General features: G+C 45.7%; 1 protein-coding gene across 1 annotated transcript in view; it reads left to right on the top strand.

The window, feature by feature from the left end:
* Window positions 1-26,769, top strand: part of CACNA1E (calcium voltage-gated channel subunit alpha1 E) — a 310,736-nt gene that overhangs the window by 257,026 nt on the left and 26,941 nt on the right. The window contains exons 26-37 of the mRNA XM_057315519.1: window positions 3,379-3,475; window positions 5,605-5,765; window positions 6,291-6,428; window positions 7,770-7,971; window positions 8,778-8,942; window positions 9,565-9,675; window positions 13,259-13,342; window positions 14,280-14,405; window positions 17,433-17,498; window positions 21,433-21,524; window positions 22,107-22,272; window positions 26,597-26,724. Coding sequence (XP_057171502.1) covers window positions 3,379-3,475; window positions 5,605-5,765; window positions 6,291-6,428; window positions 7,770-7,971; window positions 8,778-8,942; window positions 9,565-9,675; window positions 13,259-13,342; window positions 14,280-14,405; window positions 17,433-17,498; window positions 21,433-21,524; window positions 22,107-22,272; window positions 26,597-26,724 — 1,536 coding nt within the window. The remainder of the gene's footprint in view (window positions 1-3,378; window positions 3,476-5,604; window positions 5,766-6,290; window positions 6,429-7,769; window positions 7,972-8,777; window positions 8,943-9,564; window positions 9,676-13,258; window positions 13,343-14,279; window positions 14,406-17,432; window positions 17,499-21,432; window positions 21,525-22,106; window positions 22,273-26,596; window positions 26,725-26,769) is intronic.

Here is a 26,769-nt window from a genome sequence, read left to right as displayed (position 1 = left end):
CTTTTATTTGTTTGCTTGTTTACTTGAGGTCTGTCCTCCCTACTAGACTTGGTAAGTTTCAAGAAGTGAGGGACCTCATTTGTTTTATTCACAGTGGTATATCCACACCCAGAAGAGTGCCTGGCGTATATTAAGGACTCCATCAGTACTGTGATATGAGTGGATAAAGGTGTGTTTGGCTGATCTACCATGTGCCCAGTCTCGTGCATGACAGGACACTGTTATAACTCAGGGGAAGATACTATCTTTGCCTTCCGAACACTCAGAGGGTGTCACATGAGGGATTTAAGATTTATAAAGCCTTGGGTTTAATCCCAAATCACCATTAATTTGGCAATTACTGTGCAAATGAATGTAATTTTGAGTATGAGATCATTTACTGAGTAAAATAATCATGAGAAGTCTTTGCTTGTGACATATAGTAGTGTAACGTAGGTTTGTGACACATTAAAAAATATTAAGGAAGGAGATTTTTCCAGCAACCAGCAACTGAGAACCACAGCCTAACTTCTAGACAGTTCTACGTGACTACAGGCGGATTCACCAGTGGCACTGTGGCTCACTCACTGAGTGATCTCATGCAAAGCACATCTTCCTGGGGATGCAGTTAAGTGGATTTCAGGGATTTTTTCCAGCTCTAGAATTTGGTTTGACAGAGCCTGGAACCAAAACCTACTGCTGCAGACACTTCGTGGTTTAGAGCAAGAACTCCGACCATCAAATAGTCTTGGCTTCAAGGCTCAGCTCACCCTGGTAATGCTAGGTACTCCTTGACCTCTCTGAATCACGTCTGTGAAATGGGGATAGTCCTAGCTATGTGTCCTAAGGTTATCAGAAGGTCCGAAGAAAGAGTTGCACTAAAAGTGCTTAGCCTCGAGTCTGGGCAAGAGTAAATATGCAGGAACGTTAGCTGTCATTATTTCTAATCTCAAATGTTTTATATTTATGCTCTCACTCTTTTTATTATTGGTAAGCCTCCAAAGAGAGCGAGGACGAATTTTCTCCTAGCTGCACAGTAAATAGCTCACGATAGACAGTTGGTCATTTAATTTATCAAAGGGCATCCCTTTGTGTGACGTCAGGATCTTAATAAACAATGCCTTCCCCCATATCTTGAGGTGGTTTTATGGTGTTGCTCATCCATGCTTTTAAGAGATGTCCTACTACCCCTGTCAGAACCGTTGCCCCCACTGCAGATGAAATCCTTCAGAAGCATAGATACACCATTGTGACGTGAAATGCCTTTCCCAGTAGAGTTTCTGGCCCAGAGCAGACCTAATTCCTCTATCCTGGCTTCTTATAAATTCACGGGAAATAGAGTTTGTCTGAAGACTACTAAGGAAATGGAAGTAAAAGGCTCTATTTAGAAAATGTCACTAGACTGGGCTCCATGAAATTTAGCACAATATGGGGAATGCCATCCGGTTAGAGGCAGCTTCCCTGGGGCTTGCAAAGGGCCTTCGCCTTTGCAGGTTGGAGAGGTGGGTGTGGAGCAAATGGTGCACTGCCCCTTCCTTTCACGAAGCGTGTGGACTCTGCAAGTGCCAAGGCTGTAGGCAGGATCTCCTGGGCCTGTGCTTGTCCGATTCCCTGTCACTGTAAGGTTTCCTGTCCTCCCTGAAGTTTTCTGACTATTTCCTTCTCTCCACCCTCTTCCTCTTTTTTTTTTTTTTTTTTTTTTTTTTAACTGCTCTCTGCTTGGATCCTCCATAGGAACGCTTTGGGGTAAATATTGTTCTCGCTTTTCTTTGAAGTAAAGAATATGGGAAGTGGGTTGGAGGAGGATGCAAGTACAGTTAGGAGGGAAGGAGCCTGCTCACTGAAAAAGGACTGGTGAGTTTATTTGAGTGGTAAGTTCTCACTGACATCCAAGAGAACAAAGATTAGGAGTCACCAAGCCTTCTTGGGAAGTGACCATTTGCATTGGTTTGGGTATGTGTTTGGCTTGGAAGTAGCCTTTTTTAGATAGGTAGATATAGGAACGTAATACAGTAAAAGAGTTTACAAAATATACAAACCCCCTGGACCTTATAATGCAGTACTCTTGGATTATCTATATTCGGAGCTCAAATTGAGTAAAAGTGGCTTACAGGCCATGGCCTACAGCCATTAAGAGGGTCTTTAAATTCACATTCTGGGCAAAGCCAGAACTCCTTGAGTGATATTAAATGTCTTCCTACCTCACCTTGTGTGGAAGCACAGATGATCTTTTATCTCCCTGTCAGAGGGTGGGTGGTGGGTGTGGCAGGAGGGACAGGGTAAACAGTGGGTAGAAGCCCTTATAGTTCTCATCTGATGGTCTGGACCCTATTTCCTTGTGCTGTTGGTGTAATGGTACCCTGAACCAACATGAGGAAAGAACCAGAGCCTGGGCTCACTCTTCCGAGTCTGGTTTCCTACTATCTCTGTGTGTCTTTTACAAATTTCAATTGTTTGAATTGAATGCAAAGATCTCAGGGGATAAGCAGGGTGGAGAGAGAAATGCAGGTTGATTGATTCATTTCATTCCTGAAAATAAAAAGAAAAATATATTTATCTATTAGGAGCAAACATTTCCAAGTGGCTGCATAGGGACCCTCATGAGCTGAAGGGTAAGGATAAAGGTGGGCAGGGACTATAGTTTGGGCCTTCTCCAACTCCATGGCTCTCCCCAGCCTGTGCTAGGGGTAGAGTGCCTCAGATGGGAAGGGACTGCAAAAGAGCCAACGACGCACAGATAATTGGGGTGTGAGCCAAGGTGCTGCCAAGAAGCCCGCGTGACATGCTTTTCTCTGGAAGCGGCAGCCAACACAGCAGAAGTGTCATGTCCCCACTGCCCTTCCTCACCTTGCTCTCCCCTAAACTAATGACCTCTGCAGGGGTGACCAGCCCAGAGCCAAGGAAAGGACTAGGTTAAATCCTCTGTTGAGACTTGCTTTCGACCAGGGGTTCCTAGTCCATTCAACAAATACCATTTGAGAGCCTGCTACTGAAGAAGCAGGAGAGCAGGCACAGTGGGGAGCCAGAGGGGACTGCCAGTCACATTCCCTGGTTGCTTGATCTTCCATTTTCATTCTGTTAGTGTGCTGATGAGCCGCATTACTCTGGCCATTGGGGAGAGGAAGTGTTCATTACCATACGTGCGTGGATGCCTCTGGGTGCGGGCACGTGTGTTCCTCTGTGTGAGGACACGTGGGGGTACATGCCTAGGAGTGTGTGCACACTGGGGAGTGAACTGAAATTTTTCCCAGAGCATATTTTGAAGGGAGTCTACTCTGACCCCACTTCTGGTCTCTTGCCTAAGCATCTCCCCTTTTACCCTGTTGTTAATGCAGTCGTGTGAATGCTATTTTCATTTCTCCCCCTGTCCTCTGATCCCTGGGGGCCTCTCCCCTGCAGAACAAACAAGGGGCGAGACATCAAGACCATCAAATCTCTGCGGGTCCTCCGAGTTCTGAGGCCACTGAAGACCATCAAGCGCTTGCCCAAGCTCAAGGTAATGTTTGCCGAGGCCCTTTCTCCCATCTTGTCTTTAGCCATGATCAGCCTGCTTTTTAGAGGATCATTTCTGGGGATATTCTTTGTGCTCACACAGAGACTGGGGTTGTTTCAAATGCCTAAGTTAAAGGTCTTTGTTTCAAAGAAAAATAACCAACGGGCCAAGAAATCTATAAGGGGGCTCTGGCCTCTGGAGTCCAGCCACAGGTGGTATTTTATGTATACTCTGCTTGTGGCATGTCATCCGGAAAGAACCCCGTGTCATTAAGGTGCATTCAAAACACCCAAATGGAAGTGGCAGGAGTCCTCTGCGTTGTGGGCTGCACACTAGATCATGCCGACTCACCTGGGGTGCTTTCTTCCCTCGTAAGTCTAGAGAAGGAAAGCATTTTCTAGCCCTGACCCTTCATAGTTTTAAGGCATAGATTGGTTGGTAACTTGCCCAAGAACACAGTCATTTTTGGCAGAAGGAGAGAATGGGGAAGCGAGCTAACACAAATTGAGTTCTTCCTGTTGCCAGGACCTGCACTTTCATAGCTGTTACCTTGGTTCTTCTCTTTGGTTCTGGCCCATGCCCTCCCTGTTCCACCCTCCTGGGGCTCCTTCCTGCCTTCAAGGTGTGCTTTACCATCCAAGTCCAGTTTGCTAACATGTCGAACCCTCCCCCCCCCCACACACAAATTACTATTAAGGGAAACTGAAGCTTCCCGGGGATGGGGTGGCATTCTTCCTCCAGAATTCCTGAGTGAGAGCCAGCTACCATGAGGGAGGGACCAGGACTCCGGGTTCACAGCCCTGAGGTCCGCTCACTGCTACCAGGCCACATAGCCAGCCAAATGAGCCAGAGCACCAGGCCTGAGCCCGGTCTCCAGGTTCCTTACAACCCTCTACCTGGTAATAGACCCATCATAGTGCCAGGCCTTGTCTGTGCCCATAAATCCTCCTTTCTGCTGCAACCCAGCAAAATTGCCCTAACCACTGCTGTCAGCTGCAGCCCAGGCTCCAGGGGTCTCCTCTCCTCTGAGCTGTGTTGGGGTCCTAAGGAGACTATAGACAGCATGATGAGATTAGTTAACAGGCTGGAGAGTGTGACCCCACCCTTGGTTAATTCCACTGAATTCGGAAGTGCTGGCTTCTCGTGTTCTCTGCAGCTCCATAACCTGAGGGAAGTGTAGGCGGCTCTGATGATTCTGTAAGGCTGCGTGCGGCTCACATTCCCTGCAGTGTTGAACTAATTAAACCAGCGATATTCACCCAGCGCAGCGAAGAAGCAACTGCACAAATGTGGCAAGGGCACAAATGCAGTGCCACTATGGGGCGAGACTCTCCAGTGAGCTAAACCTAAAAACCTAGAAAATAACCTAAAAATGGCTTGATATGTGTTGAGTTCCTGTGTAACCCCTCAGCATTATGCAGAGGGACATCCGTGGTCTGTAACCGGAGAGCAACTCTCTGCTTCTGCGCTCCCTGGCTCCCCTGCCCTATGAGAAGGTAGCTCCTCATCCCTACCCACACCACCTGTTGAATCTTCATCCCCAATACAGCCAGCTTTCAGCTAAGAACATTTACGGGAAGTGTTGAACATATTTGGAGCAAATGTAAGAATTTATTCCAAATCTCATTAAATAATAAGTGATAATTTACTGCACTCTCTGATCCATTTAGGAAGGTAAAGAGAAAACAATACATATTCAGTATATAAACCGAATCTAAGAATGTCACCAAATAAATGTCAGGTAAGGAACGAGCCATTTAATGGCTTAAAAGGCTAAATGCTTTGAGAGATACCTTTCTACAGTAGATTTCTGTGCCTCCCACTAACTGGAGCACACCTGATGGGAGCCCACAAAAGACTCCCTCCATTGCCTGCTGCCATTTGGTTTCTACCACTTTGGGTTTGCTTTCAGATTCAGAGCACACATGCCCTTCCAGGTGGTAGGTCCTTGCAGTCATGACCAACTTGGAAGCCAGCTCTGAATCCCATGAGTGTCACTTCTTAGTAAGGTGATATCTCCTGGGGGCACCTTTTCAGTGGGACTGGCTGGTGGTGATGTGGCCCTAACTCAGCCCTAGGCAAATGTACAGGCCATTCCAGGGATTCACAGGGCTCTTGACTTCTCTTTGCAGGCTGTTTTTGACTGTGTGGTGACCTCCTTGAAGAATGTCTTCAACATCCTCATTGTCTACAAGCTCTTCATGTTCATCTTTGCTGTCATTGCGGTTCAGCTCTTCAAGGGAAAATTCTTTTATTGCACAGACAGTTCCAAAGACACAGAGAAGGAGTGTATGTAAGTAACAGCACGTGCAGCTCCCCTTCTGCTGACTCACATTCCAGTGATGCCTACTCAGCCCTCCATGGATAGGTCTTCTCTTTCTCTCTTACCTGTCTCTCATTTCTTCTTTTAGTTTTCCTAAAAATAGGAAATTGTTTAACTTTTATTGAGTACCTCTTTTGTGTCAGACATGGTACATGGCATTTTATACCCAGTTTTTCATTTTAAATCTTTATGATGACCTTTTGAGATAGCTTTCATTTACGTATTCTAGATGTGGAAGCCGAGGCTCAGAAAGTTTCAGTTGCTCAAGGTTACACGTGACTAGTAAAAGGATTAGGATTTAATCTTCCATGTCTCCTAGGCACCAAATACAACTTTTACTCCACAATCGTAGACTGCCTTTGATAAGACACTGCTTTCTTCCTCGCATTCGTAAACCAATTATTACTCAGCCACATTATTGAAATTTGTAGAGTTCCCTTACTCTCCCATGAGCTATAGTGAAGAGGCCCTATTTCATCTGTACTCTGGTTTTAGAGGCAACTATGTAGATCACGAAAAAAACAAGATGGAGGTGAAAGGCCGGGAATGGAAGCGCCATGAATTCCACTACGACAACATTATCTGGGCCCTGCTGACCCTCTTCACCGTCTCCACAGGGGAAGGATGGCCTCAGTGAGTGATGGGTTTAAGTTGGCATGCTTGTCTGTGAGCTGGGATAAGACCACGTGATTGCCTTGAGAAGCTTACTCAAGATGAACAAGGCTGACCCTTTGTTACTCTACCAGGGAAAGTAAGTGGTTATGAGTGGGTGAGACAGGCAGAAGAGAAGAGGAATAAAAAGCCTTAAGGCAAAAATCAAAAAGGAGATAACAAAGTCAGCAATATCTGAAACTTTTATTGTTTCCGTCTCTGGGGACTGTTTTAGACACATTTATCCTCCAAGTTGGCCCTTCACCTGAGGATTGAGGGTTAAGAATGAGCTGGAAGAGAGGCACCTGGGGGTTCAGTTCGTTAAGTGTCTCTTAATCTCAGCTCATTTCTTGAGCTCAGAGTCATGAGTTCAAGCCCCACATTGGGCTCCTTGGTAGGTATGGAGCCTACTTAAAAAAAAAAAAAAAAGAATGAGCTGGAAGAACTCAGAGACACTTTCTGTGATCATACCTCTTATGAAGAAGACAACAGAATGCAATTTCTTTTTTCTTTTTACAGAGAGAGTGTGAGTGGGGGGAGGGGCAGAGGCAGAGAGAGAGAGAGAGAGAGAATTATTTATTTATTTATTTATTTTTATTATGTTATGTTAGTAACCATACAGTACATCATTAGTTTTTGATGTAGCGTTCCATGATTCATTGTTTGCGTATAACACCCAGTGTTCATGCAATATGTGCCCTCCTTAATACCCATCACTGGGCTAGCCCATCCCCCCACCCCACGCCCCTCTAAAATCCTCGGTTTGTTTCCCAGAGCCCATAGTCGAGAGAGAGAAATTCTTAAGCAGGATCCACACCCAACACAGAGCCCAATGAGGGTCTCAATCTCAACCCTGAGATTATGACCTGAGCCGAAATGAAGAATCTGGTGCTTAACTGACTGAGCCACCTGGGTGCCCCTAGAATGCAGTTTCTTAGGCTGCTGATGGCTGATTTTTCAGAAACTTGGCAATTATTAAGACCCTACTTTCTGGTGGCAGCATACTATGGTTCGTAAAATGACAAATAGACATCCAGGAATCTCTTGGTATTGAATATGACAAACTAAGATATAAAATAATGTCACTCTGTTTCTTAGCAGTTGGATGCATGATTGGACAGGGCTTAGAAAGGGCAGTGGATGGGGGATCACTGGATCTTTACCAGCTTGGTTATGGACCCTAAAAATTATGGTGGATCTTCAAAGTCAGGGAAGCCACATAAGAAAATATACTAGGTGGCACATCTCCTAAAGAAGCCTTAAGTCAGAGCCACTGCCAAGATTGCCATCCACCATCCATCCCCCCTCATTCTGTGCCTACAGAGTCTTACAGCACTCTGTCGATGTGACAGAGGAAGACCGAGGACCAAGCCGCAGCAACCGCATGGAGATGTCCATCTTTTACGTGGTCTACTTTGTGGTCTTCCCTTTCTTCTTTGTCAATATCTTTGTGGCTCTCATCATCATCACCTTCCAGGAGCAAGGAGACAAGATGATGGAGGAGTGTAGCCTGGAGAAGAATGAGGTAAAAACAAGTGGTCTTGAGCATGGGATTGCAGGGGCTCCAGAAAGGACGCTTGGAACCAGTGGTAGGAAGGAAGACTGAATTTTCTTAACTTTATTGAAAATGACAGAAGATGGGAAAAATCACTTATTTAGTCATTAAATAAACATTTTTCGAACATATGCTCTTTTAAGACCTAGGCATGAGGCACAGAGAGCTGGAAGGGTTAAGATGTAGTCCCTACCTTTATGCAGTGAATAGTCTAGAAGTGGTAGTAAAAGATGTGTACCAAAATTACGTTAAGACATTTGCTTACCTGGCTGTGTCCCTCCGTGGCATGTATTTGCTGTAAGGATAAGGGATATGGCTTGCTTATTGCGGCTTTTCTAGTAACAGGCATAGTTCTGACACATTGTAGGGTTCATTATTTTTGTAATGCAATGGAACCAGAAACTGTCTGAGACTATGAGAGAAATGCAAATAAGTGCTATGGGAATGCACAGGGAGATAGACTGTTACTTCTGACCAAGGGCGTCAGGTAAGGCTGCCTGCCCACGCATGCCAGCCGCAGGCTGTGTAAAGGACATTACTAATCACCATTAAGTCCACATCCCCTGTGATAGCCCAGTTCTTTGTACTCATTTAAAGGGACCATGCGCCTGTAGTTTTGTCCCCATGATCCCTGCCGCCCTTTTTCCTTTTGCCTGTCAAGCCCTACCCTGGTTTTCCTATACCGTCCTGCTCTTCTAGCCACCTAACAGAGAGCCTGCCGATGGGCGAGCTTGAGGGAACTTGACCTTGGGCTAATAGCTGTGACTTTCCTTCAGAGAGCGTGCATCGACTTCGCCATCAGTGCCAAACCCCTCACCCGCTACATGCCGCAGAACAGGCACACGTTCCAGTACCGGGTCTGGCACTTTGTGGTGTCCCCGTCCTTCGAGTATACCATCATGGCCATGATTGCCTTGAACACCGTCGTGCTGATGATGAAGGTGAGGGGGTGGTGGCTGGGAGGCACTCCGCAGACGGGGCCTTGGGGCCCGGTCCCTCACGGGGCCTGAGACGCCGGGCAGACTCTTGCCTCCTTCCCTTCTTCTCCACTGTGGAATCTCTTTTTGATCTTGTTCCATCAGCAGCCCAGCCTTGGGGTCTTTGGGGCAAAGTGCGGTGAGACATAGAGTAGCAGGCCAGTAGCACCCAGGGCCCCAGGTGCTGACGGCAGTCAGATTCAGACAAAAGTGGCAATGTCGGGAGATCTAGATGATCGTGGGGTTCTAAAGGAGTTGGAAGAGGTGTGATCTTATTTAATAATAAATGGTAATTCATTGTCAAAAAGGTTTCTTCCCCGCCCACCCTCATCTCTAGGAAGACTGGCTGTTTTTGGTAATAAGTAGCTGCAGTAGGGCGTGGTCTGTGTTTTCCTCTGTGTCGTCTTGTTCTGCTACATGGGTATGGGTCCTCCACTCCAGCACGTCCTTCGCGCCTCCTACACCACACGCCAGCCTGTCCCCCAAGGGCAGGGGTGAGAGCTGGCCAGCCTCGATGACACGGACTACCCCCCCCCCCACACCTTAAGGGTTTGATTCTTTTTCTCCTCTTTTCTCTTCTTGGCAGTACTACTCTGCTCCCTGTACCTACGAACTGGCCCTGAAGTACCTGAATATTGCCTTCACCATGGTGTTCTCCCTGGAGTGTGTCCTGAAGATCATCGCGTTTGGCTTCTTGGTATGTCACAGCATTTATCCCAGCGTCACACTTGCCTTCCCTTCCTTCTAGATGCGTTCCCAGCCTTTGTTGGAAGGGAAGTGGTTACCACTCTTTCAGCAATGGTTCACACACCTGACCTAATTGTGGGCCTGTTTCAACTGCTCAACAAACTGCCAGGGAGACAAGAGGATGCGTGAGGGTAATAGGAGAAAGGGCAAAGAAAACCAGATCCCCAGCTTCATACTCATCCAGCCATCAGCTCTGGTCCTGTCAGGCTCTGTCAGCGGTCGAGGGGTGACAAAATTCTTATTAAAACTGCAATTTATTTGTCAATAAGGAGCAAAACAAAGATTGGACTAATAAGCCTTGAATGTTTATTTACTGGTAAAAGGTCTAAGATTTTATAATTCAAATGGGAAAATGTCTGTCCCTCTTACCCTCAAACATAGCAAATACTAGACTTTACCTAATTGTCCTCCTCCCATGAAGCACAATTTCTGATAACAAAAATAAATGTTTATTACTTAAGCTTACAAAGGCTTATGACCATTAAAGTGTGTGTATATGTGTGAGAGAGAGAGAGAAAGGGAGAGAAAGGTAAATTGGTAGGTAGGTATACTGGAATTAGGTTTGAGGAGGGTTGGGATGAGTTTTTCTTATCTGAGTCTTTTACTTCTCTTCAACTATTAATTACAATTACATTCATGCGTCTCCTCTCAACAGTGTTAAGCAAACCTAGCCCTTCGCTTCAGTGTCCTATAAACAAAATAGTTCTCTCTGCCACCCCCCTCCTTGTTTCAGCGTTTACAGTGAGATCAGCGGTTAAACCCACTTGACAGCTGTTTCACACTTATTTAGTGTGTGAGCTACCATTTCAAATTATGTGTGTATATGGCTTTCCCTGAAAGAAAAGAAACTTTGCTTATTATCCGAATAGGGGTTTGTCTGGTAGCAGCTTTAGCAGGGACTCTGGGCTGGGCTTGATAATTGTGAGTGTCGATTGTGGGAGTTGCTTTTGGTCTTCTAATGGTTCTTTGAAAAGTCATTAATTTGATGTTTTGGGGAGGAAAGTTGAAGAGAACCCATTGCAGGTGGCTGTATTGTTGTTCGCATGACTCCCCTTTGAGTATTTTGAGACTTGGGGAAATAAAAAAGTAAAAAGAAACTACCACCAACTAAGATGCCTTTACAATACAGTCTAGCCCTGCGCAGGGTGAGCAGAGTGAGGGACAAGCTGGTGCCACAACAGGGGAAGTTTTTCTATGCATCTTGATTACTTGCATATGCTGTTGACATTGTCTGTGACTTAAGTCCCCAACTGTGCACTAATCACGGTGAACGCTGAATACATCCTTACAAGCTTAACTAGACTCTGCCCCAAAGCCTGCCTCCTTCCCACCCTCACCTCCATATTTTCATTCAAGGTCTAGAGGCATTTACACACGATAAAAGATACCACTACTCCCAAATAAGTCTTTACATTGATACAGAACTCTAGGTTTTCAGAATATCCTAATGTACACTATTTTGTTAGATCTTCTCAATGACTCTGACATATACACGGCAGATTCCGTCATTATCATTGTTGATGTTGATTTAAATGAGGAACTTGAGGTTGAGAAAATTGTATAGCTTTTTAAAGATGACACAATAAAAGGCAGTAGCAATGGAAAGTGGGATGGGAATAAAAAAGGAAGAAGGAAAAAGAGGGAGAAAGGAATGAACATTGGTTGCCATATTAAATGCCAAACTCTTTATATATTACTCATTTTAGCTTCATAACAGCTCTATTTAGAGAGGCGTTACCAGTTTCTCTTATGGAATGGCTAGAGCTCAAGAGGATTCAATACTTTGCCCAAGGTTACTAAAAGGCAGAGCCAGCATTCAGATCCTGGTCTAATCTGACTCGAAATCCCATGGTCTGTCCACAGTAATCTACTAGTCCACACTACAGTGTGCTGTTCTAAAACGTATTGTATCGTAAATCCCCTTCAACTAGAACCCAGAGCTCCTCTCCTCTGAGACTAGAGTCACGTTCTCTCTACTATATAGGGGCCTATCCAAGAATTAAGAAACTTGGCCCAGGTTGGGAATAGGAGAGCCCTGAGAACTGAGGAACTCAGAGACTCGACTTGGTTCCACTCCCTGTTTCTCTGCATGCCCAGCAGGTGCTGGTGGCTTTTGATTCAGACAAGTCTCTCTAAGCCTTAGTTTTGTTGTTCTAAATGAGGAGCGGTAACTGCTTTCTAGCCTTAGATACTTTGTTGTGTGTACCCAGTTAGGCAGTGTACCCAAGGCATCTAAGGCTCTAGTCCTGAGTAGGTGCTTATTAAAGATAACTTTGTGGGGGGGGCCTGGGCGGCTCAGTTGGTTAAGTGACTCTTGATTTTGGCTCAGGTCATGATCTCAGGGTCGTAGGATCAAGCCCCGTGTGGTGCTCCTCGCTCAGCAGGCAGTCTGCTTGAGATTCTCTCTCTCCATCTCCCTCTGCCCCTACCTCCCCCCACCATGCTCACTCTCATAAATGAATGAATGAATGAATGAATGAATGAAGCTTTGCTCTCACCACACTCTTTTCCTCTCACTGTTGCGTGTGTCTGCCCACTCTTGTTGCCAACCCTGCCACTATTTTATGAACATAGGGTATTGATCATGACCATAAGATCCATGGGAGAAATGAATTGAAAGAATGTGAAAGAACACCAAGGTCCTAGCTCTTATCTGGCACACACTATAAAATTCACTAATGCTCATTGTGAGAGTGGGGGGGTTGACTTCAGCAGTGCTCTGAGAGTCTTTTATGGGAGGTGCTGCCCAAGAACAAGCCAGTGACTTAGACACTGTTGAGTGTCCTGTTTCTTTTAAGGAATATAGTCCAAGCTCTGTGTTCACCTGATCCCTGGAGATGGGAGCAGAGACTACCTACTCTCTCTGTTAGGCAGAGTGTTTGTTACGTGGATGGTGCATTTTCCAGGTCCTTTTTTTCTCCTCCATCTTCTTCTGCAACCCACTCATTTTATTACTCAAAAGGTGTAACGAGCCAAGAAAGAGGGAAAGGGTTAAGTCTATTTGTCCTTTTGCCCTGTGGAGTTAGGAGAAGATTTTTGGCACATCTTTTGGCCTTTAATGACTTAAGACATCTCTGTGAATTTTAATAGTTGAAAGTCAGAACTGTATATTTATAGGGTCACACAATATAATATAGACAATTTAAAAGTTGTAGAAAACCTTAGAGTAATATTGTAAATAATTTTATTGTCTTGTAGGTGACAAAGATGATCTTTCCCTTTTGGACTTTGTAATATTCTTGGCCACAGATCTTTCTTACCTGTTTTTTATGCAGATTTTTAGTGACAGCTTCAAAAACAAGGTCTTCAAGTAGTGAGAGGACTGCTTCCCAAATGAGAAACTCCCAAATCAGTAAAGAAATAGCATTTCCGGTTAGAAATAGGAAACTAAAGCCAAAGTTAGAATAACTTGTATGTGAATTGATGAATTTTAATTCCAAGTGACAAGCTTATGTAATGAAAGACGTCTTTTCTCCATTTCTTTTTCTTTTCCTCCTTTTTCTGGTGTTCCTGTGACTGAATTCACATGGCAGAACTATTTTCGAGACACCTGGAATATCTTTGACTTCATCACCGTGATTGGCAGTATCACAGAAATCATTCTGACGGACAGCAAGGTGAGTGGCTCATACATCCTTGTCTTGAAGCTTGGCCCTGGAGTAGCATAAAAAAATCCTGTATGCATGTAGTCCATTTTTTTTAAAGATTTATTTATTTGTTTATTAGAGAGAGCATGAACAGGGGGGAGGGGTGGAGGCAGAGAGAGAAGCAGACTCCCTTCTGAGCAGGGTGCTGGATGTGGGGCTCAATCCCAGGACCCTGATATCATGACCTGAGCCAAAGGCAGACACTCAACCGACTGAGCCACCCAGTCACCCCCATACAGTACATTTTTAACTCATCAAACCAAATCTGTAGCCCTCTAAGTGTTGGGAGTTCATTTCCTCACTCCCAAGCTGCAAACATCCTGGGTCTCGCGGAAGGTTTTGTTTCATTTGCATGACTCAACAGCAGCCACCTGATAGCGTCAGTGCAACAGACATGCCAGAAGAGGGCTACTGTGCACAGTGCTCTTCTAGATTCTTTGGGAGAGACAAAAGAGGCATAGTATCGTTACCCTCCAGACCTGAATTGTTTCCCTAAACTTGTTTATCCTAAAGAAGACTTGGCAAGCTCATTATAACTCTCATCAAATGTGGGCATGGCCGTCATGTGTGCTAGAGGGATTATTCGGTCACCTCGTTGGCATCTAAGTGCAGTTAGGACCACTAGGGCCCCTTGGACGACTAGAGAGGCTGGTTTTATCTGATACATGCAGGGCACTCTTCTAGGGTACTACCTGAACCTCCTACCTGAGAATAGAGGGCAGGCCTGGGGAGGCTTGGAGAGATGGTCTTCCCTGCCCCATCAGTTGGAGATGGAGTTGAAAACACAAGACGGAATCCATGTCCAATTTTATGATTTGAATGAGGAATAAATATGCAAATACTAGTGCTTAGTGTGTTCTAAATGACCGTAATGGCACTAATTATGAGCTTCTTTTTGGTCCACCAGCTGGTGAATACCAGTGGCTTCAATATGAGCTTTCTGAAGCTCTTCCGAGCCGCCCGCCTCATCAAGCTTCTACGGCAGGGCTACACCATCCGAATTTTACTTTGGACCTTTGTGCAGTCCTTTAAGGTAAGCGGCACCAGCTCCTCCCATCTGTCTTATCAGATAGAGCACCGCCGGGCCACACCGTATCATTACACAGTGCCTTGACCTCCAGAAATGAGTGTCAGATGCATTCAATAAAGACAGCAGTTCTCAGTTACAGTGCAGCTCCACCAGGCAGCAGTCCACTTGTGTCTAACTGGATAGAATCTCATTCTGGAAAAACACCTCCACTTTGTAATTCCCTTATTTTCTCTGTTCACTGAGGCCAGGGCTTGGTAAATGAGGTCTACTCCCTCTCCAGATATTCCAGAAAGCCCCAAGCAATCCCATCCGTGTCTAGAGCCAGACACCTAGAGTCATGCAGCTCCTGTATTTTTAGGGACTTGCCGATGGCTTGATTTCACATGAACAGTTTTTCAAAGGACTCCTTGAGTTGTGCTTGATTGCAGGATGATTCATACAGTCCTATCCTTGTCTTTGTCAGTGTGTGTTTCCTGAACCACTGAATGTATGGCATGCCCATGGTCACCTCTGTGTCCTACAATCTAATGGGATGTTTGGGCAGGGCTAATGTGGTGAGCTTCTTTGAATAGTCTCATGGGGCCATACAGAGGTGTATGTGTAAGAAATAGAAGTTTAAAGGCTACCTGAAATCAACTCCAATGGCAGAGACTTCCTGCAAAAGAAGTTTTCCAAACACATTTCAATGTCTTCAGGCTCTTGCAGATATCATGGTTTGTTTTTAAAGTTTTGGGGGTCCAAGTGCTGTTCAAATGCCTACTATTTTTCCTCTTATTAAAAAAGCTTTCGATGAATGTGTTTTAAAAATAAATTTGATGACATTGATTCAAAGATGAGAAATCATGAATTTACCAAATTGCCTCCTTCGTTTTAATTATTTATGTATTTTAATTGAACTAGAGAGGGTCAGCCAGTGAATTCAGTGGTTTCTCAGCATTTGGAAAAGTGTTCACCCCACACCATCATTCCTGACTTATTCTCCATTGAGGTCCTGTGCTTTTGATATGTGAGACCAGTTGTAAGGGTGTTCAGGCTCCTACAAACAACCTTGACATTTTTATCGTATCCAGAGTAATTGTTTGGTGTCATCACTCCCACAGAGGCCTCACTTCAATGAAAAGAATTTTGCCAAAGCTAAATGACAGAGGAAAAATCTAAAACCTTAGTAAGAATTTACCGAGTCTCAGGTGAATTAGGATTTAGAATCTGATACACAAGATACTCCTAAAACCTTTTTGCTAGAGACCTTCTAAACAAGTTACAGTTAGTCTCCCAAGATATATGTGTCAGCCTGTCATGTTATCATGCTCACCAGTTTTCTGTAAAACTGTATACTGTTGAGGGCAAAGAAAAGCATGTCAAAAATTGATGGCCAAGTGGTTGGCTTATTGCAGTGAATATAGAACAGGGAAGACAAGGTGAATCTGCCTCCAGGTGACACCGTGATGGATGGGTGTTTCCTTTTTGGAACAGTCCCAGGACACAATATAGAATTGTTTTCTTAAAGTGGGCTTCACAAAGGCTGCCTCTGCAAATACACAGCAGGGAGCCACACACTATAACCAGCACCGCCATGGCCTACCCAAGCCACCCTCCCCACCCCCCACCAGCCATGAGCATAGCCCCCAGTTCTCCACTACTGACCCCTACTTCATTCTTCCCTGTTTTTCCTTGTTGTGAGTTAGAATTTATAGCATGATAACAGAGGTGATCAGAATGTACCTTTGATCTTTTTCTAGGAACTGGGGGTAGGGAGAGATGAGCTAGGGACTGGAGACATTGGAGTGTGGAAGGTGGAGTAAGGGCAGGAAGTAAGCAGAAGATGGGAGAAGGTAGCAGCACCTCGAGCGTAAGAAATCTATCTCCCTTCCCTCTTCTACCAGTAGATGGAGTCTTCACATTTCCCCTTGAAATGCAGCCATTTCTCTTCACAGACCTTGGGAGTCAGCACTTTACTGGGGAGGGGATTCTCCTGGCAACTTTCAGTTGCATTTTAATTTTATCCTTTTTTCAAGTTGTAAAAGTCTCCCAAGGCTCTTCATTTAGTTGGCTCTGTTGATAAGCCCTACCCTTGCGGTCTGAAAGCCTTCAATTGATCTCCTGGGATGCGCGCTGCACACAGTCAAGATAGAGTGGGGACTCATAGTTGTACTGTCTTCCAGGGAGCTCACTGGGTGGTAAAGGAGAGAGGCTTCCATGTCAGCACTGAGATCACCCCAGAATTATAGAGCCCATCCTGGCCCTAAAGCCAAATTGCCCTGCATCCTCCCCCAGCCAGAGGCCAGTTCCCTACCTTCCATCTCCCTCACTTGCCCCATTGCCCCTGTAATTGACATGTTATCCCAGAATGGCAGTTAGCTTGTACGATATGGAATTTTGTGCCGCATGGATTTATGGCAGGGTTTTGCCACGGCTAACACTTCAAAGGCTCTTTAGAATTTTGCATGACACATAATGAAGTGTCAGGAAGTTTAAACATTGGAAAGAGATGTTTCATCAGAAGATGAAGGTGCCTTCTACGAACTGATGAACAACTGAGACTCTCAGCTGGTTTACTTTGCCCTCAGATTCTCCATCATGGGCTTGGCATTGAGTGAGGGAGTGGGAAGGGGTAATACAGTGATTTGGGAGCCAAAGCTAGGTGCTTACTATGTAATTTGCATCACAATTGCCCACATTATTAATATTCTGCAATGCAAAGTGGGGTGCATCCCAAGCCCAGGATGTTTCCTCAGCTCTCTTTGGAAATCTAGGCCACACTTCTGGGTGAGTGAATATTCTTGAGGGAAGGTAAATGACAAGCCTCTCTGTGGACAATAGCTTACCTGTCTGTCAGAGGACATGAACATCTGCAAATTATGGCACTCTGAAACAGCACAGCCCCAGGGAATAGAGAGTTCCTGCCCCCCCCCCCCCCCCAATTTAAATTAGCCTCAGAGCAAGAGTTTCAGTATTGCTGGTGACTGTGGGTTGTGGAGCCTGGGACCGTCTGCCTCTGAATTCATGGTCCTGTCTCTGCTTTCCTTCCAGGCCCTCCCCTACGTCTGCCTTTTGATTGCCATGCTTTTCTTCATCTATGCCATCATTGGGATGCAGGTGAGCTTGTGTATCAGGGGCCTGGTGGGGGACACTTGTTGCCCAGAGTGTCACTGGCTTACCAGCCTGAGCACACAAGACTGAGGGTGAGGCTCGTGATGGTCCATGTCTCAGGATCTCCCGTATTTGAGCTAGACCTGAAGGAAAGTCAGAGGGTTGTTCTCTTGTATACAGCAACACAAAATGTGTCTGAGTTAAGTCTTGAATGGCTGAGATTTATGCCCTAAGACCTACCACTGGGAACAACTCCTGGAGTTCGTAGTAGCTTGCCTAATCCCAGGAATACCCAAGGGCCATGTTCCTGCTGATTCCTCTCAAAGGGCCAGGCAGCTTCCTGGACAGTTCTCTTGGGTTACCACATCCTTTCCAGTTTCAGAGTTGAGAAGTGCATCAGGTTCCCACCCTGGACATTTATGCAGGTAGCCAGAGGCCCACCGAGCAGAACAGGCCATAAGATCTTTCTGAAGCGACTGGCATTTGTGACAGGTGGACTCCTGTAAACAGCCTGCAATTCATCCGATGAACCTATCCAGTTGGATACACTAGATTGTCTGCCTGTCTCAGGGAGGCGAACTTTCTGAGTTGAAGATGTGGAGACTACACCCCAGCATGGAAATTCAGCCAAGTGGCAGTCTCCTGCAGTCAGACAGTCTAGCCGCCTTTGGACTGCCAGCTGTCCTCTCAATAGTATCTGCCATCCGGGGCCACTGCGCACATCTGCCAGGCTTGCTGCATCAGCAGCCTTTTTCCAGAGCTTCTCTGGAATGTCTCTTGTCTTTCTCCTCTCTCTTGCATGCACTTCTTAATTTTATTCATCTTCTAACCCCATTCCTGGAGAGATTTTTGTTCTCCAAAAAGACAGCAGAATGTCAAATGTCAAAAAGTGTGGGACTTGGTTGAGAAGTAGTGAGTTCTCCTTCAATGCGGATATTTCAGTAGCGATGTCATGATGGTGTCAGGGCTGTGTTGTGAGCGGAATCCCTACTGAAATTGCTGATTGGCTTGATGATGTCTATTAAGGCTCTTCTAACTCTCAAATATTTGATTCTAGAATTGAAATGTTTTTGAACAGCCAAATAGAAACTTAATCAATTTTTGCCCATGCCTAAAAATAGCTCTTACCTCCTTTTCATCATCAATCAAAATAAACTAGAATAACATCATCTCCAGTACTAAACTGTTCTTGATATTGCTGATAATGATGATAAGGCTGTTTGCCATCACTTGAATTCCTAGCTGTGTCAGACACTGTCCTAAATGTGAGCTCTTACCCCCACCCTTCCTCCCTATCTGCAGGCACACATACGGTACATGACTAATGTATTCAGGAGTGATGTGAAAATGTTTATGGGTGGGTTTCATTGACTCCATTGATGCTTAGCATAGTTAAGTAACATAACACGCTCAAGGGCTCAGTAAGTGGGAGAGCTGAGATTTAAATTTAGCTCTGTCTGCTGCACAGCCCATATTCTTACTGTACTGCATGTTCTCTCCTCCCACCAACAAGCAAATACAAGTATTTCTTTGATCCTTTAGTGGGACGTGGGAGTTGTTCAGTCATGAAATTGTGATCTTTACAATAAGTGCAATGTCTAATATTTTATTGCCCTTAGACTTCTTTCCAAAAAAAATAAGAGCAGTATTTCTATTACGCAGGGACACAAATGGCTTTCCCCCTGTGATTTGCCTTTAGATGGCCATCTTCCTCTTGGTCCATGATGGAGACCCTGCACCAAGCACGTTGCTGACACCTAGCTTGTGACTAGAGAAATTGTATCTGGTATAGTGACAACAAAGCAGAGGGATCCATCCAAACAGAAAGACATAAAGGCAGGAGACATATTGGAAAGATATAAATAGGAACAGGATGTATCTATGAGAAGAACAATTATTCCGAACTTTCACAGGCATCTTGGAAGAAGAGAGCTTTGCAGAGGAATCTGAAGATGGAAGGAAGGAGTAACTTGCTGGGTATGGGAAAGAGTCCTGGGGCCACAGATCATTAGGAGGCTTTCAGCCTCAGCTCCTCCACTGACCAGCTGTGCAAACTTGGTCAAGTCACTGAGCCTTTCTGGGCCCTAACACCCCCACCAATACAGTAGAAGAGTTGGTTAGATGTCTTCACGGATCCTTTTGTGTGCCAAAGTTCTGTGATTCCAAGTGAAAATAGATTTAAGCTTACACTTCCATTAGGTTTTCTGGTGGGTCTCGGTGTCCCTTCTTTCTCTTTCAAGCCCTTTTGGTGTAAGAAATTTGGTTTGGGACAAGAGCTAAGTGAAAAGCTAAAAAAAAAAAAAAATTAAAGACTGCCTTCACAATAAGTATACATTTATACATTTTTGGCTTGAAAACTAGAGTAGATACCAAACAGCTTCAGTTTCTTTGACCGTTAGACACATGCCTCATGCAGAATCCCAGCATGCCCTCCAACTAGTTGATGACTGGGTAAGGTGTTTGAGAAAATCATAACGAGGACAATTGATGATGGCTTCAGGACTGTCATAGGTAGAAAAAAAGAAAAACACTGAAAATTGTGTGGATGTGATGAATGAGGGATAAATTGTGGAAGCTGGACCAAGAGGGTGAAAAGGAGAGACGGTGATGTGAACATAGGCAAGGAAGTGTGACGATTTCCTCCTGGGGTGCCTAGAACTAAACGTAGTGGGGACTCTGTCAGTGCTACTATTTCTGTTTGTGGGCCCTCCACCCTCTTATCTTCCTCCTTCCCTTCTTCCCCGGTGCTGCCTTGCTTGCCACTTCCATTCTCCCTGGGAGACAAGTAGTATTTGGGTTTTGAAAAAGTGTTGAGAACAAATTCCCAAAGCAGGTGTCAGTGGGAGTTATTTGAGCAAAATAGCTGGGGGCAGAGATTGTTCCTCAATTGCACATTCTCAAAACTGTTCAGGGGGGAAAATGTGTTCCATTTAGAGTATATTAGATAAACTGAAGCATGTCATATTGTATAGGCTGGAAATTGTCTCAAATGGCTGGAAAGTGACCTGTAGGCCTTTGGTTGTACCAACATTGACTTGTGAGACTAGATCCTGACACCTGAAACGTGGTTGGGGGGCAGGAAGTGCAGGTGGAAGGGTGCCCTTCTCATCTGAAGAGACTTAGGGTCTTAAAGTTCAACATTATTCACGTTCTATGGAGAAATATCTCTGAGTTTTCCCTCTTTTTTCACATGAATTTGCATGGTGACCCCATCCTGAGCTCAACAACCAATAGCAGATGAGTAAACTCATTCCATTGTCAGATCTACCCAAATTCATTTTCTTTCTCCTTTTCTAAGTATCCGGTTGTGCTGACTTTCTTCATCCTCTTGGCCAGACTTGGCTTTGTGTGCCTTTGTTCTCGTGGACTAGAGTCCACAAGACTTTCTCAGTTTGACTCTCTGGATAGGAACATATCCAAGGAAGATCGTGGTGCCCCTCTCTGACCCAAACTGCCTGCAAATTCCAGGACAGTGGGATCAGCCCAAGCCATAAATCACATCTTCTGCAAATACACATGCTCCCATCATTACTACCTGAGACAGGAAGAGAGGGGTAGTTCCTTTCCTGTCTTCTGTGATGGGGTACGTCTTTGACAGACTGCTTGAGTACCATAGTGACAGGTACCGTGGAAATAAAAAGACCAAATTAGGTATGGGAGGAACTACCTACAGGCAGAGTGACTTCTAAAAGATCTTGCCTTCTATGGTCCTGGGTCCCCTTTGCTGCCCTGGAAAATGTAATTACTTCTTCACAGCAGCCCGGGAACATGGGATCCACCAGGCCGTCTGGGTTTGAGTTCTCTGCGTCAGGATTAGGCCATTGGGAAGGGCCATGCATATGCATCTGCCAACCCGAGTAGAGGCAGGTGCATCTAACATTCATGTGCAGGACATCACGCAGCTCAGTAATGCTCTTTGGTTTTTGTTTTTCTTTTCAAGGTATTTGGAAACATAAAATTAGATGAGGAGAGTCACATCAACCGGCACAACAACTTCCGGAGTTTCTTTGGGTCCCTCATGTTACTCTTCAGGTATCTGAATGCATAACTGTTGTAGCTGGAGCTCACTTGTCGAGGGAGACAGAGTTAGTCTGCCTTTTCCTCCTGTTTGTCTCTTTATTCTGCTGGCTCTGCTCCTATTAAGATATACAGTAGAGTGGAGGCAGGGGTGGGGAAGGGCAATAGCTCTGAAAAGCTGCTTCGATGACAAGAGGAAGTTTCCTCAACGTCTTTGACTCAGTAGGTAATTTGTAAGCTGCAAGCTTAGAACATGTGTGCCGGGACTCTGAGTGGGGAAGGTGAGCACACTTTCCTCCAGATCAAATTCCACTTAAGGTCTGAAACCCTGAATGCCAGGTTCATGTGGGGTCTTAGACAGTCCCACCACTATCTCTGTCACTGCCAGCGGACACTCCTGAAAAGACAGAGAAGCAGTGGGTGAGGTGGCAAAGCCCAAGTGAGACCTCCTTGGCATGTTCCATCTCTGGTTGGAAAGCACTAGAGGGAGGAAACCAGCAGAGAAGAGAAAGGGGTGGGTGAGTTGCGAAGGAGGGCCAAGGAAAGGATGAGACATGCAGACCTGCTACTACTAACCAAAATGTCTCTGGGGCTCAGGAGTGCCACAGGTGAGGCCTGGCAGGAGATAATGCTGTCGTGCCTTGGGGAGAAAGGCTGCGAACCCGACACCACCGCGCCTTCAGGGCAGAACGAGAATGAGCGCTGTGGCACAGACCTGGCCTACGTTTACTTTGTCTCCTTCATCTTCTTCTGCTCTTTCTTGGTGAGCAAACCGGGCATTCTTGGCTCAAGATGCGGCCTGCCCTGCCCTACCCTACCCCACCCCACCCACCCCACCCACCCCACTCCACCCTCCAACCAACTCTTAAAGGCCAGGATGCATAGCAGACTCCCGGGTGAGTGACTTCCCCTGGCTGCCACCGAACAGTTTTTGTTGCCTCTAGGGAAGGATTGCTATGAGAAGGAATGACCAGTGGAGTGGAATTTAGGGAATAGAGTATTGAGTTTCATGTTGAATCTGTTGTGGCCCAGAGTACATCTTTCTTCTCTGTACCTCAGGTATTTTATCCTACAGGTAGGACTAAGAATATCTTATCTCTCTTTTGGAGCCTTTCAAATTGTTGGGAAAAGGCACCTCGGAAATATAAAGTGATGGGATTACTAAGAGTAGAGTGGTGACAAGATACAGTGTCACAGATGCAGTCTCTTGACTTATGTCATTATATTTGACGACAGTTGGCCAGCTTGAGAGACGTGAAAGGAAATGATCGCTTTGAGCATTAGTAAATATTGAGTGACGTATGTGGAGCACGCCCACTTATAAAATGGTGAGAAGCCCTCGGTGCCTTCTTAATCTGTTCTTTGGGAGAATGCATGAATCAGCACCCTGGCCTCTAAAAATCTCTACCCTGCACAATCCTAGATGAGGTCCTAGCAGATCTATTCAAGGGTTGGTCTGGTGTTTCTGGCCACCCTGACATCCCTCAGCGTGGCTTCACTGCTCATGTCACTCGCTGTACAAAAATCTAAAACTTGGGGCACCTGGGTGGCTCGGTTGAGCATCTGCCTTTGGTTCAGGTCATGGTCCTGGGGTCCTGGGATCGAGCCCCGAGTCGGGATCCCTACTCAGCGTGGATCCTGCTTCTCCTTCTGTCTACCTCTCTGCCTATTTGTGCTCTCTCTGTCAAATAAATAAATAAAAATCTAAAAAAAAAAATCAAAAACTAAAGCATGCCACCGAGAAGTGGTTAACTTCACAGCCGTGCATCAGCAAATGAATCAGGTCATGTCCAGGCATTTCTACCTCTCTAAAGTGATCACGAGGGATTTGCCATGTGTTCAGCTCTCCGGTGGAGAGAAGCTCTCTGGTGTGGCTTGCAGGCAGACTTTTGAGGGTGGCCAGCAGGTTAACCTAGCAGGGAGTGAGCCAGCTGGAGACTTGGGTAGCCTATGTTGTGGTCTTGGCTTTGCTGCTCTTCTAGCATGGACAAACACCTTCCCTTTTGTAGCTTCTGTAAATGGGAGGAAAAATGACTTGATAATAGGGTATTATTTGCATGGTGAGCGGGTACATGTGTTTTAATATACTCCCTTCTTGTGGGTGTGAAAGGTTTTTCAATGAAAAAAAAAAAACACACAAAACAGCATCTTAGAGGCACGGGGGTGAAGCTGTGAGTGGGTGACAGTCTCTCTGTCAACCAGAGGCAAAGGGAGGAAGGCCCACAGGGGTGCTGGTGCTTGTTGATGGGGCTGTTGTAGGGTGCTACGGAGGAGCACAGAGAAGGGCGTGTGGACAGCTCAGTTTTATCCTCCATGGTGTAAGTGTTTAATAATAAATATTTAAAAAGAAACCAAAGCTATAACTGGAAAATTCATTAGAGACTATAAAGGTACTTCTAGAATTTTGGGATGGAGGGTGCTGCATAATTCACATGTGTGTTATTTTTAAAGAGGCTATATTCAGTGTGAGCTGATCTGCTTTCGAATCTCAGCCCTATGGGAGACTGACTTTGTGACCTTGGGCAAGTCACACGGCTTCTTCGCTCAAACCAACCACTCCAGAAAGATTTACTGATACGCTGTGATGTGCCAGGCTGTGCGCTTGGAGCTGAGAATACGAGTGTGTCTAGGAAGCACTCATGTCCTCGAGGGGCCGGTGGTAATTAAGTCTGCCTCACGAGGTTAGAGCAGCATTAAAACAGATAAAAGTTTTGAGTGTGCACAGCGCACTATGAAAGACTATTCAAATGTAAAGCAAAGATTTTGTTAACATGAATAGTAAGTACCTTGAAAGGAGTGTAAAACGCACGTGTGAATGTGTGGAAACCCCTTTATAACCCAGGCAGTGGTGGAGTGTATCCACTTTGGCTCCAGTGTCAGTGACAGAAAGAGAGGCTGGCCCATGCTGGGGTTAGGTTCAGTGGCATAAAACAGAACTCCCCAAATATCAGCAGCTTAGCCAGGAGGGAGGTTTATTCTCCTCCCATACCAGTGAGGTCTGGAGGAAGGCGGTACAGGTTTGTGATGGTTAGCGCCCCAGACACCACCTCCAGGGGCCAGACCTCCAGGCCTCCACGTGTATCCTAGGCGGCGGGAAGGAGGAAGGCAGGCAGGAACGAGATGGTTGTCAGGATGCAGGCAATAGTTTCTCAGTAAAGACACTCTGAGAAGACTCCAGCCATGTCCTGTCTCCAGACTTTCTCCTTATCTTTTTTTTTTAAGAGATTTTTATTTGAGAGAGAGAGCAGGAGAGTGGGGTGAGGGGCAGAGGGAGAAGCAGACTCCCTGCTGATCAGGCAGCCCAAGGGCGGGCTCAATCCCAGGACCCTGGGATCATGACCTGAGCCAAAGGCAGACACTTAACCTACTGAGCCACCCAGGCGCCTGACTTTCTCCTTATCTCATTTGCCATCTGTATACCTGGCATCTCCATCTACCTGGGAACCAACAGAGAGCCTACTCTCTAACCCCATCTTCAGGCAGGACTCTTTCATTCGTAAGTGGCAGAAGGCCCAGCTCCATCTGGCCAAAGCAGAAAGGGATTTCACAGGCACATATAAATGAAGAGTCCTGGGGCAGGAGAGGGATAAGCAGGTTTTTCTCTCTCTCTCTGTGTATCTCTTCCTCCAGGCTCCTCCATGAGAGTTCTTTCCTCAAACACCCCAAACTGTGGCTCCAAGATGGTTGTAGCAGAAGTTCTAGACCCCAATCCTTACACGTTCAAGACTGACAGGGAAGAACAAGTCTATTGCCCAGAAGGTCCAATACCATTTTATTGGCCATGATGGGATCACCAATCACTATGGCCCAGGGGAATGGGATTCAATGGCTGAGGCCCAGGTCATAGGTGATGCCCCACTGAGCCATGTTAACTGGGAATAGGCAGGGGGTGGGGTCCCCAGGAGACCAGACATACAGTAAATTAGCGTTAGGCAGGCAAGAAGCAACACTAGAGTGCTATTCACTGTGCCCAGGTTCTGTCAATTCCATGTCCTTTGATTCTTAACTCTGTCCACTGCTGTCCTGCCACTGGCTTGGTCCAGGAGCACCGCAAAACTCTCCCCACAGGTCTCCTGTGCACCCACTGCACTGCTGCCCAGGGTTCTTTCTGGAAGAACCATACCTCGGTCTCTCTTTTGGTTGATTCTGTTGCCTCTTCATAATTTAGACCAGAAATGGGCTAACTGTAGCCCAAGGGCCAAATCTGGTTTGCCACCTCTTTTTGTATGGCCCCTGAGCTACCAATGGGTTTTATATTCTTAAATGGTTACAGAAAAAAAATCAAAAGTTGGATAATATTTCATGAACTGGAAATTATGTGAAATTCACATCCATACTCCTTTCTGATCCCAGTGTAACCTGAGTACACTTCTCTCTTGGCTCCTAAAAAGATTTATAGCATTTATATGTTCCTGATACATCACGGTCTCTGCTAAATACTAAGGAAGTCTTTAAGAATATTCAAGTAGTAACATCTAGTGAAGGCTTTCTGTGTTTTAAGCAATGTGCGAGGCATAGGAATGAATCTCTGGACAGCAGCTTTCTTATTTCCCATCCTTACACTTGGATCTCTACAACACAGTGGGTGCACAAGAAATGTTGAACAAATAAGTGAGAGAAGAGGGTTTTGGAAGCCACTGAGGGGCATGAACAGCTTCCAGGTCATCACATAGTAAGCTATGCAGTGAGCTCTAAGACACCTCACCAGTTCTCTTGTTGGCTCCTTTTGTGGAGCAAGGGGTGGGGACGGGGGAGGCTGAAAGGGAGGGTCGGTGTTAGGCCTTGACTTTGAGAATGTTGTCGCTGTTGCTGCTCCCTCTGCTGCAAATCAATTAAATTCATTGAACAGATAAAGTGACTTTCTGTGGAGTTCTTTGCAAATATAAAGTGGCATTGAAGAGCGAAATAATAAAGCTCCCACAATGAAATGTGTGGAAGTTATAATGAAAAGATACTGCATTCAGCAAGATCAGCAGTGCTCTAGTTAGGAACTTCAGCCTCACAAACTTTTGAATTCTTGATTTGCCTAGAAACCCGCTTTCCTGTGTTAGGTTCCCCTAACCCCTCTTCTCCCCCTTGCCCTCCAGATGCTCAACCTGTTCGTGGCCGTCATCATGGACAACTTTGAGTACCTGACTCGGGACTCCTCCATCTTAGGGCCTCACCACTTGGACGAGTTTGTCCGCGTCTGGGCGGAATATGACAGAGCTGCATGGTGCGTAGGCCTCTCGGCCATCCCAGTGGGGCCCGTATCCAGGGC

This window comes from Ursus arctos, unplaced genomic scaffold, assembly GCF_023065955.2.
Source record: "Ursus arctos isolate Adak ecotype North America unplaced genomic scaffold, UrsArc2.0 scaffold_2, whole genome shotgun sequence".
Classification (NCBI taxonomy): Eukaryota; Metazoa; Chordata; class Mammalia; order Carnivora; family Ursidae; genus Ursus; species Ursus arctos.
This window is presented reverse-complemented; position numbering and strand designations above follow the sequence as displayed.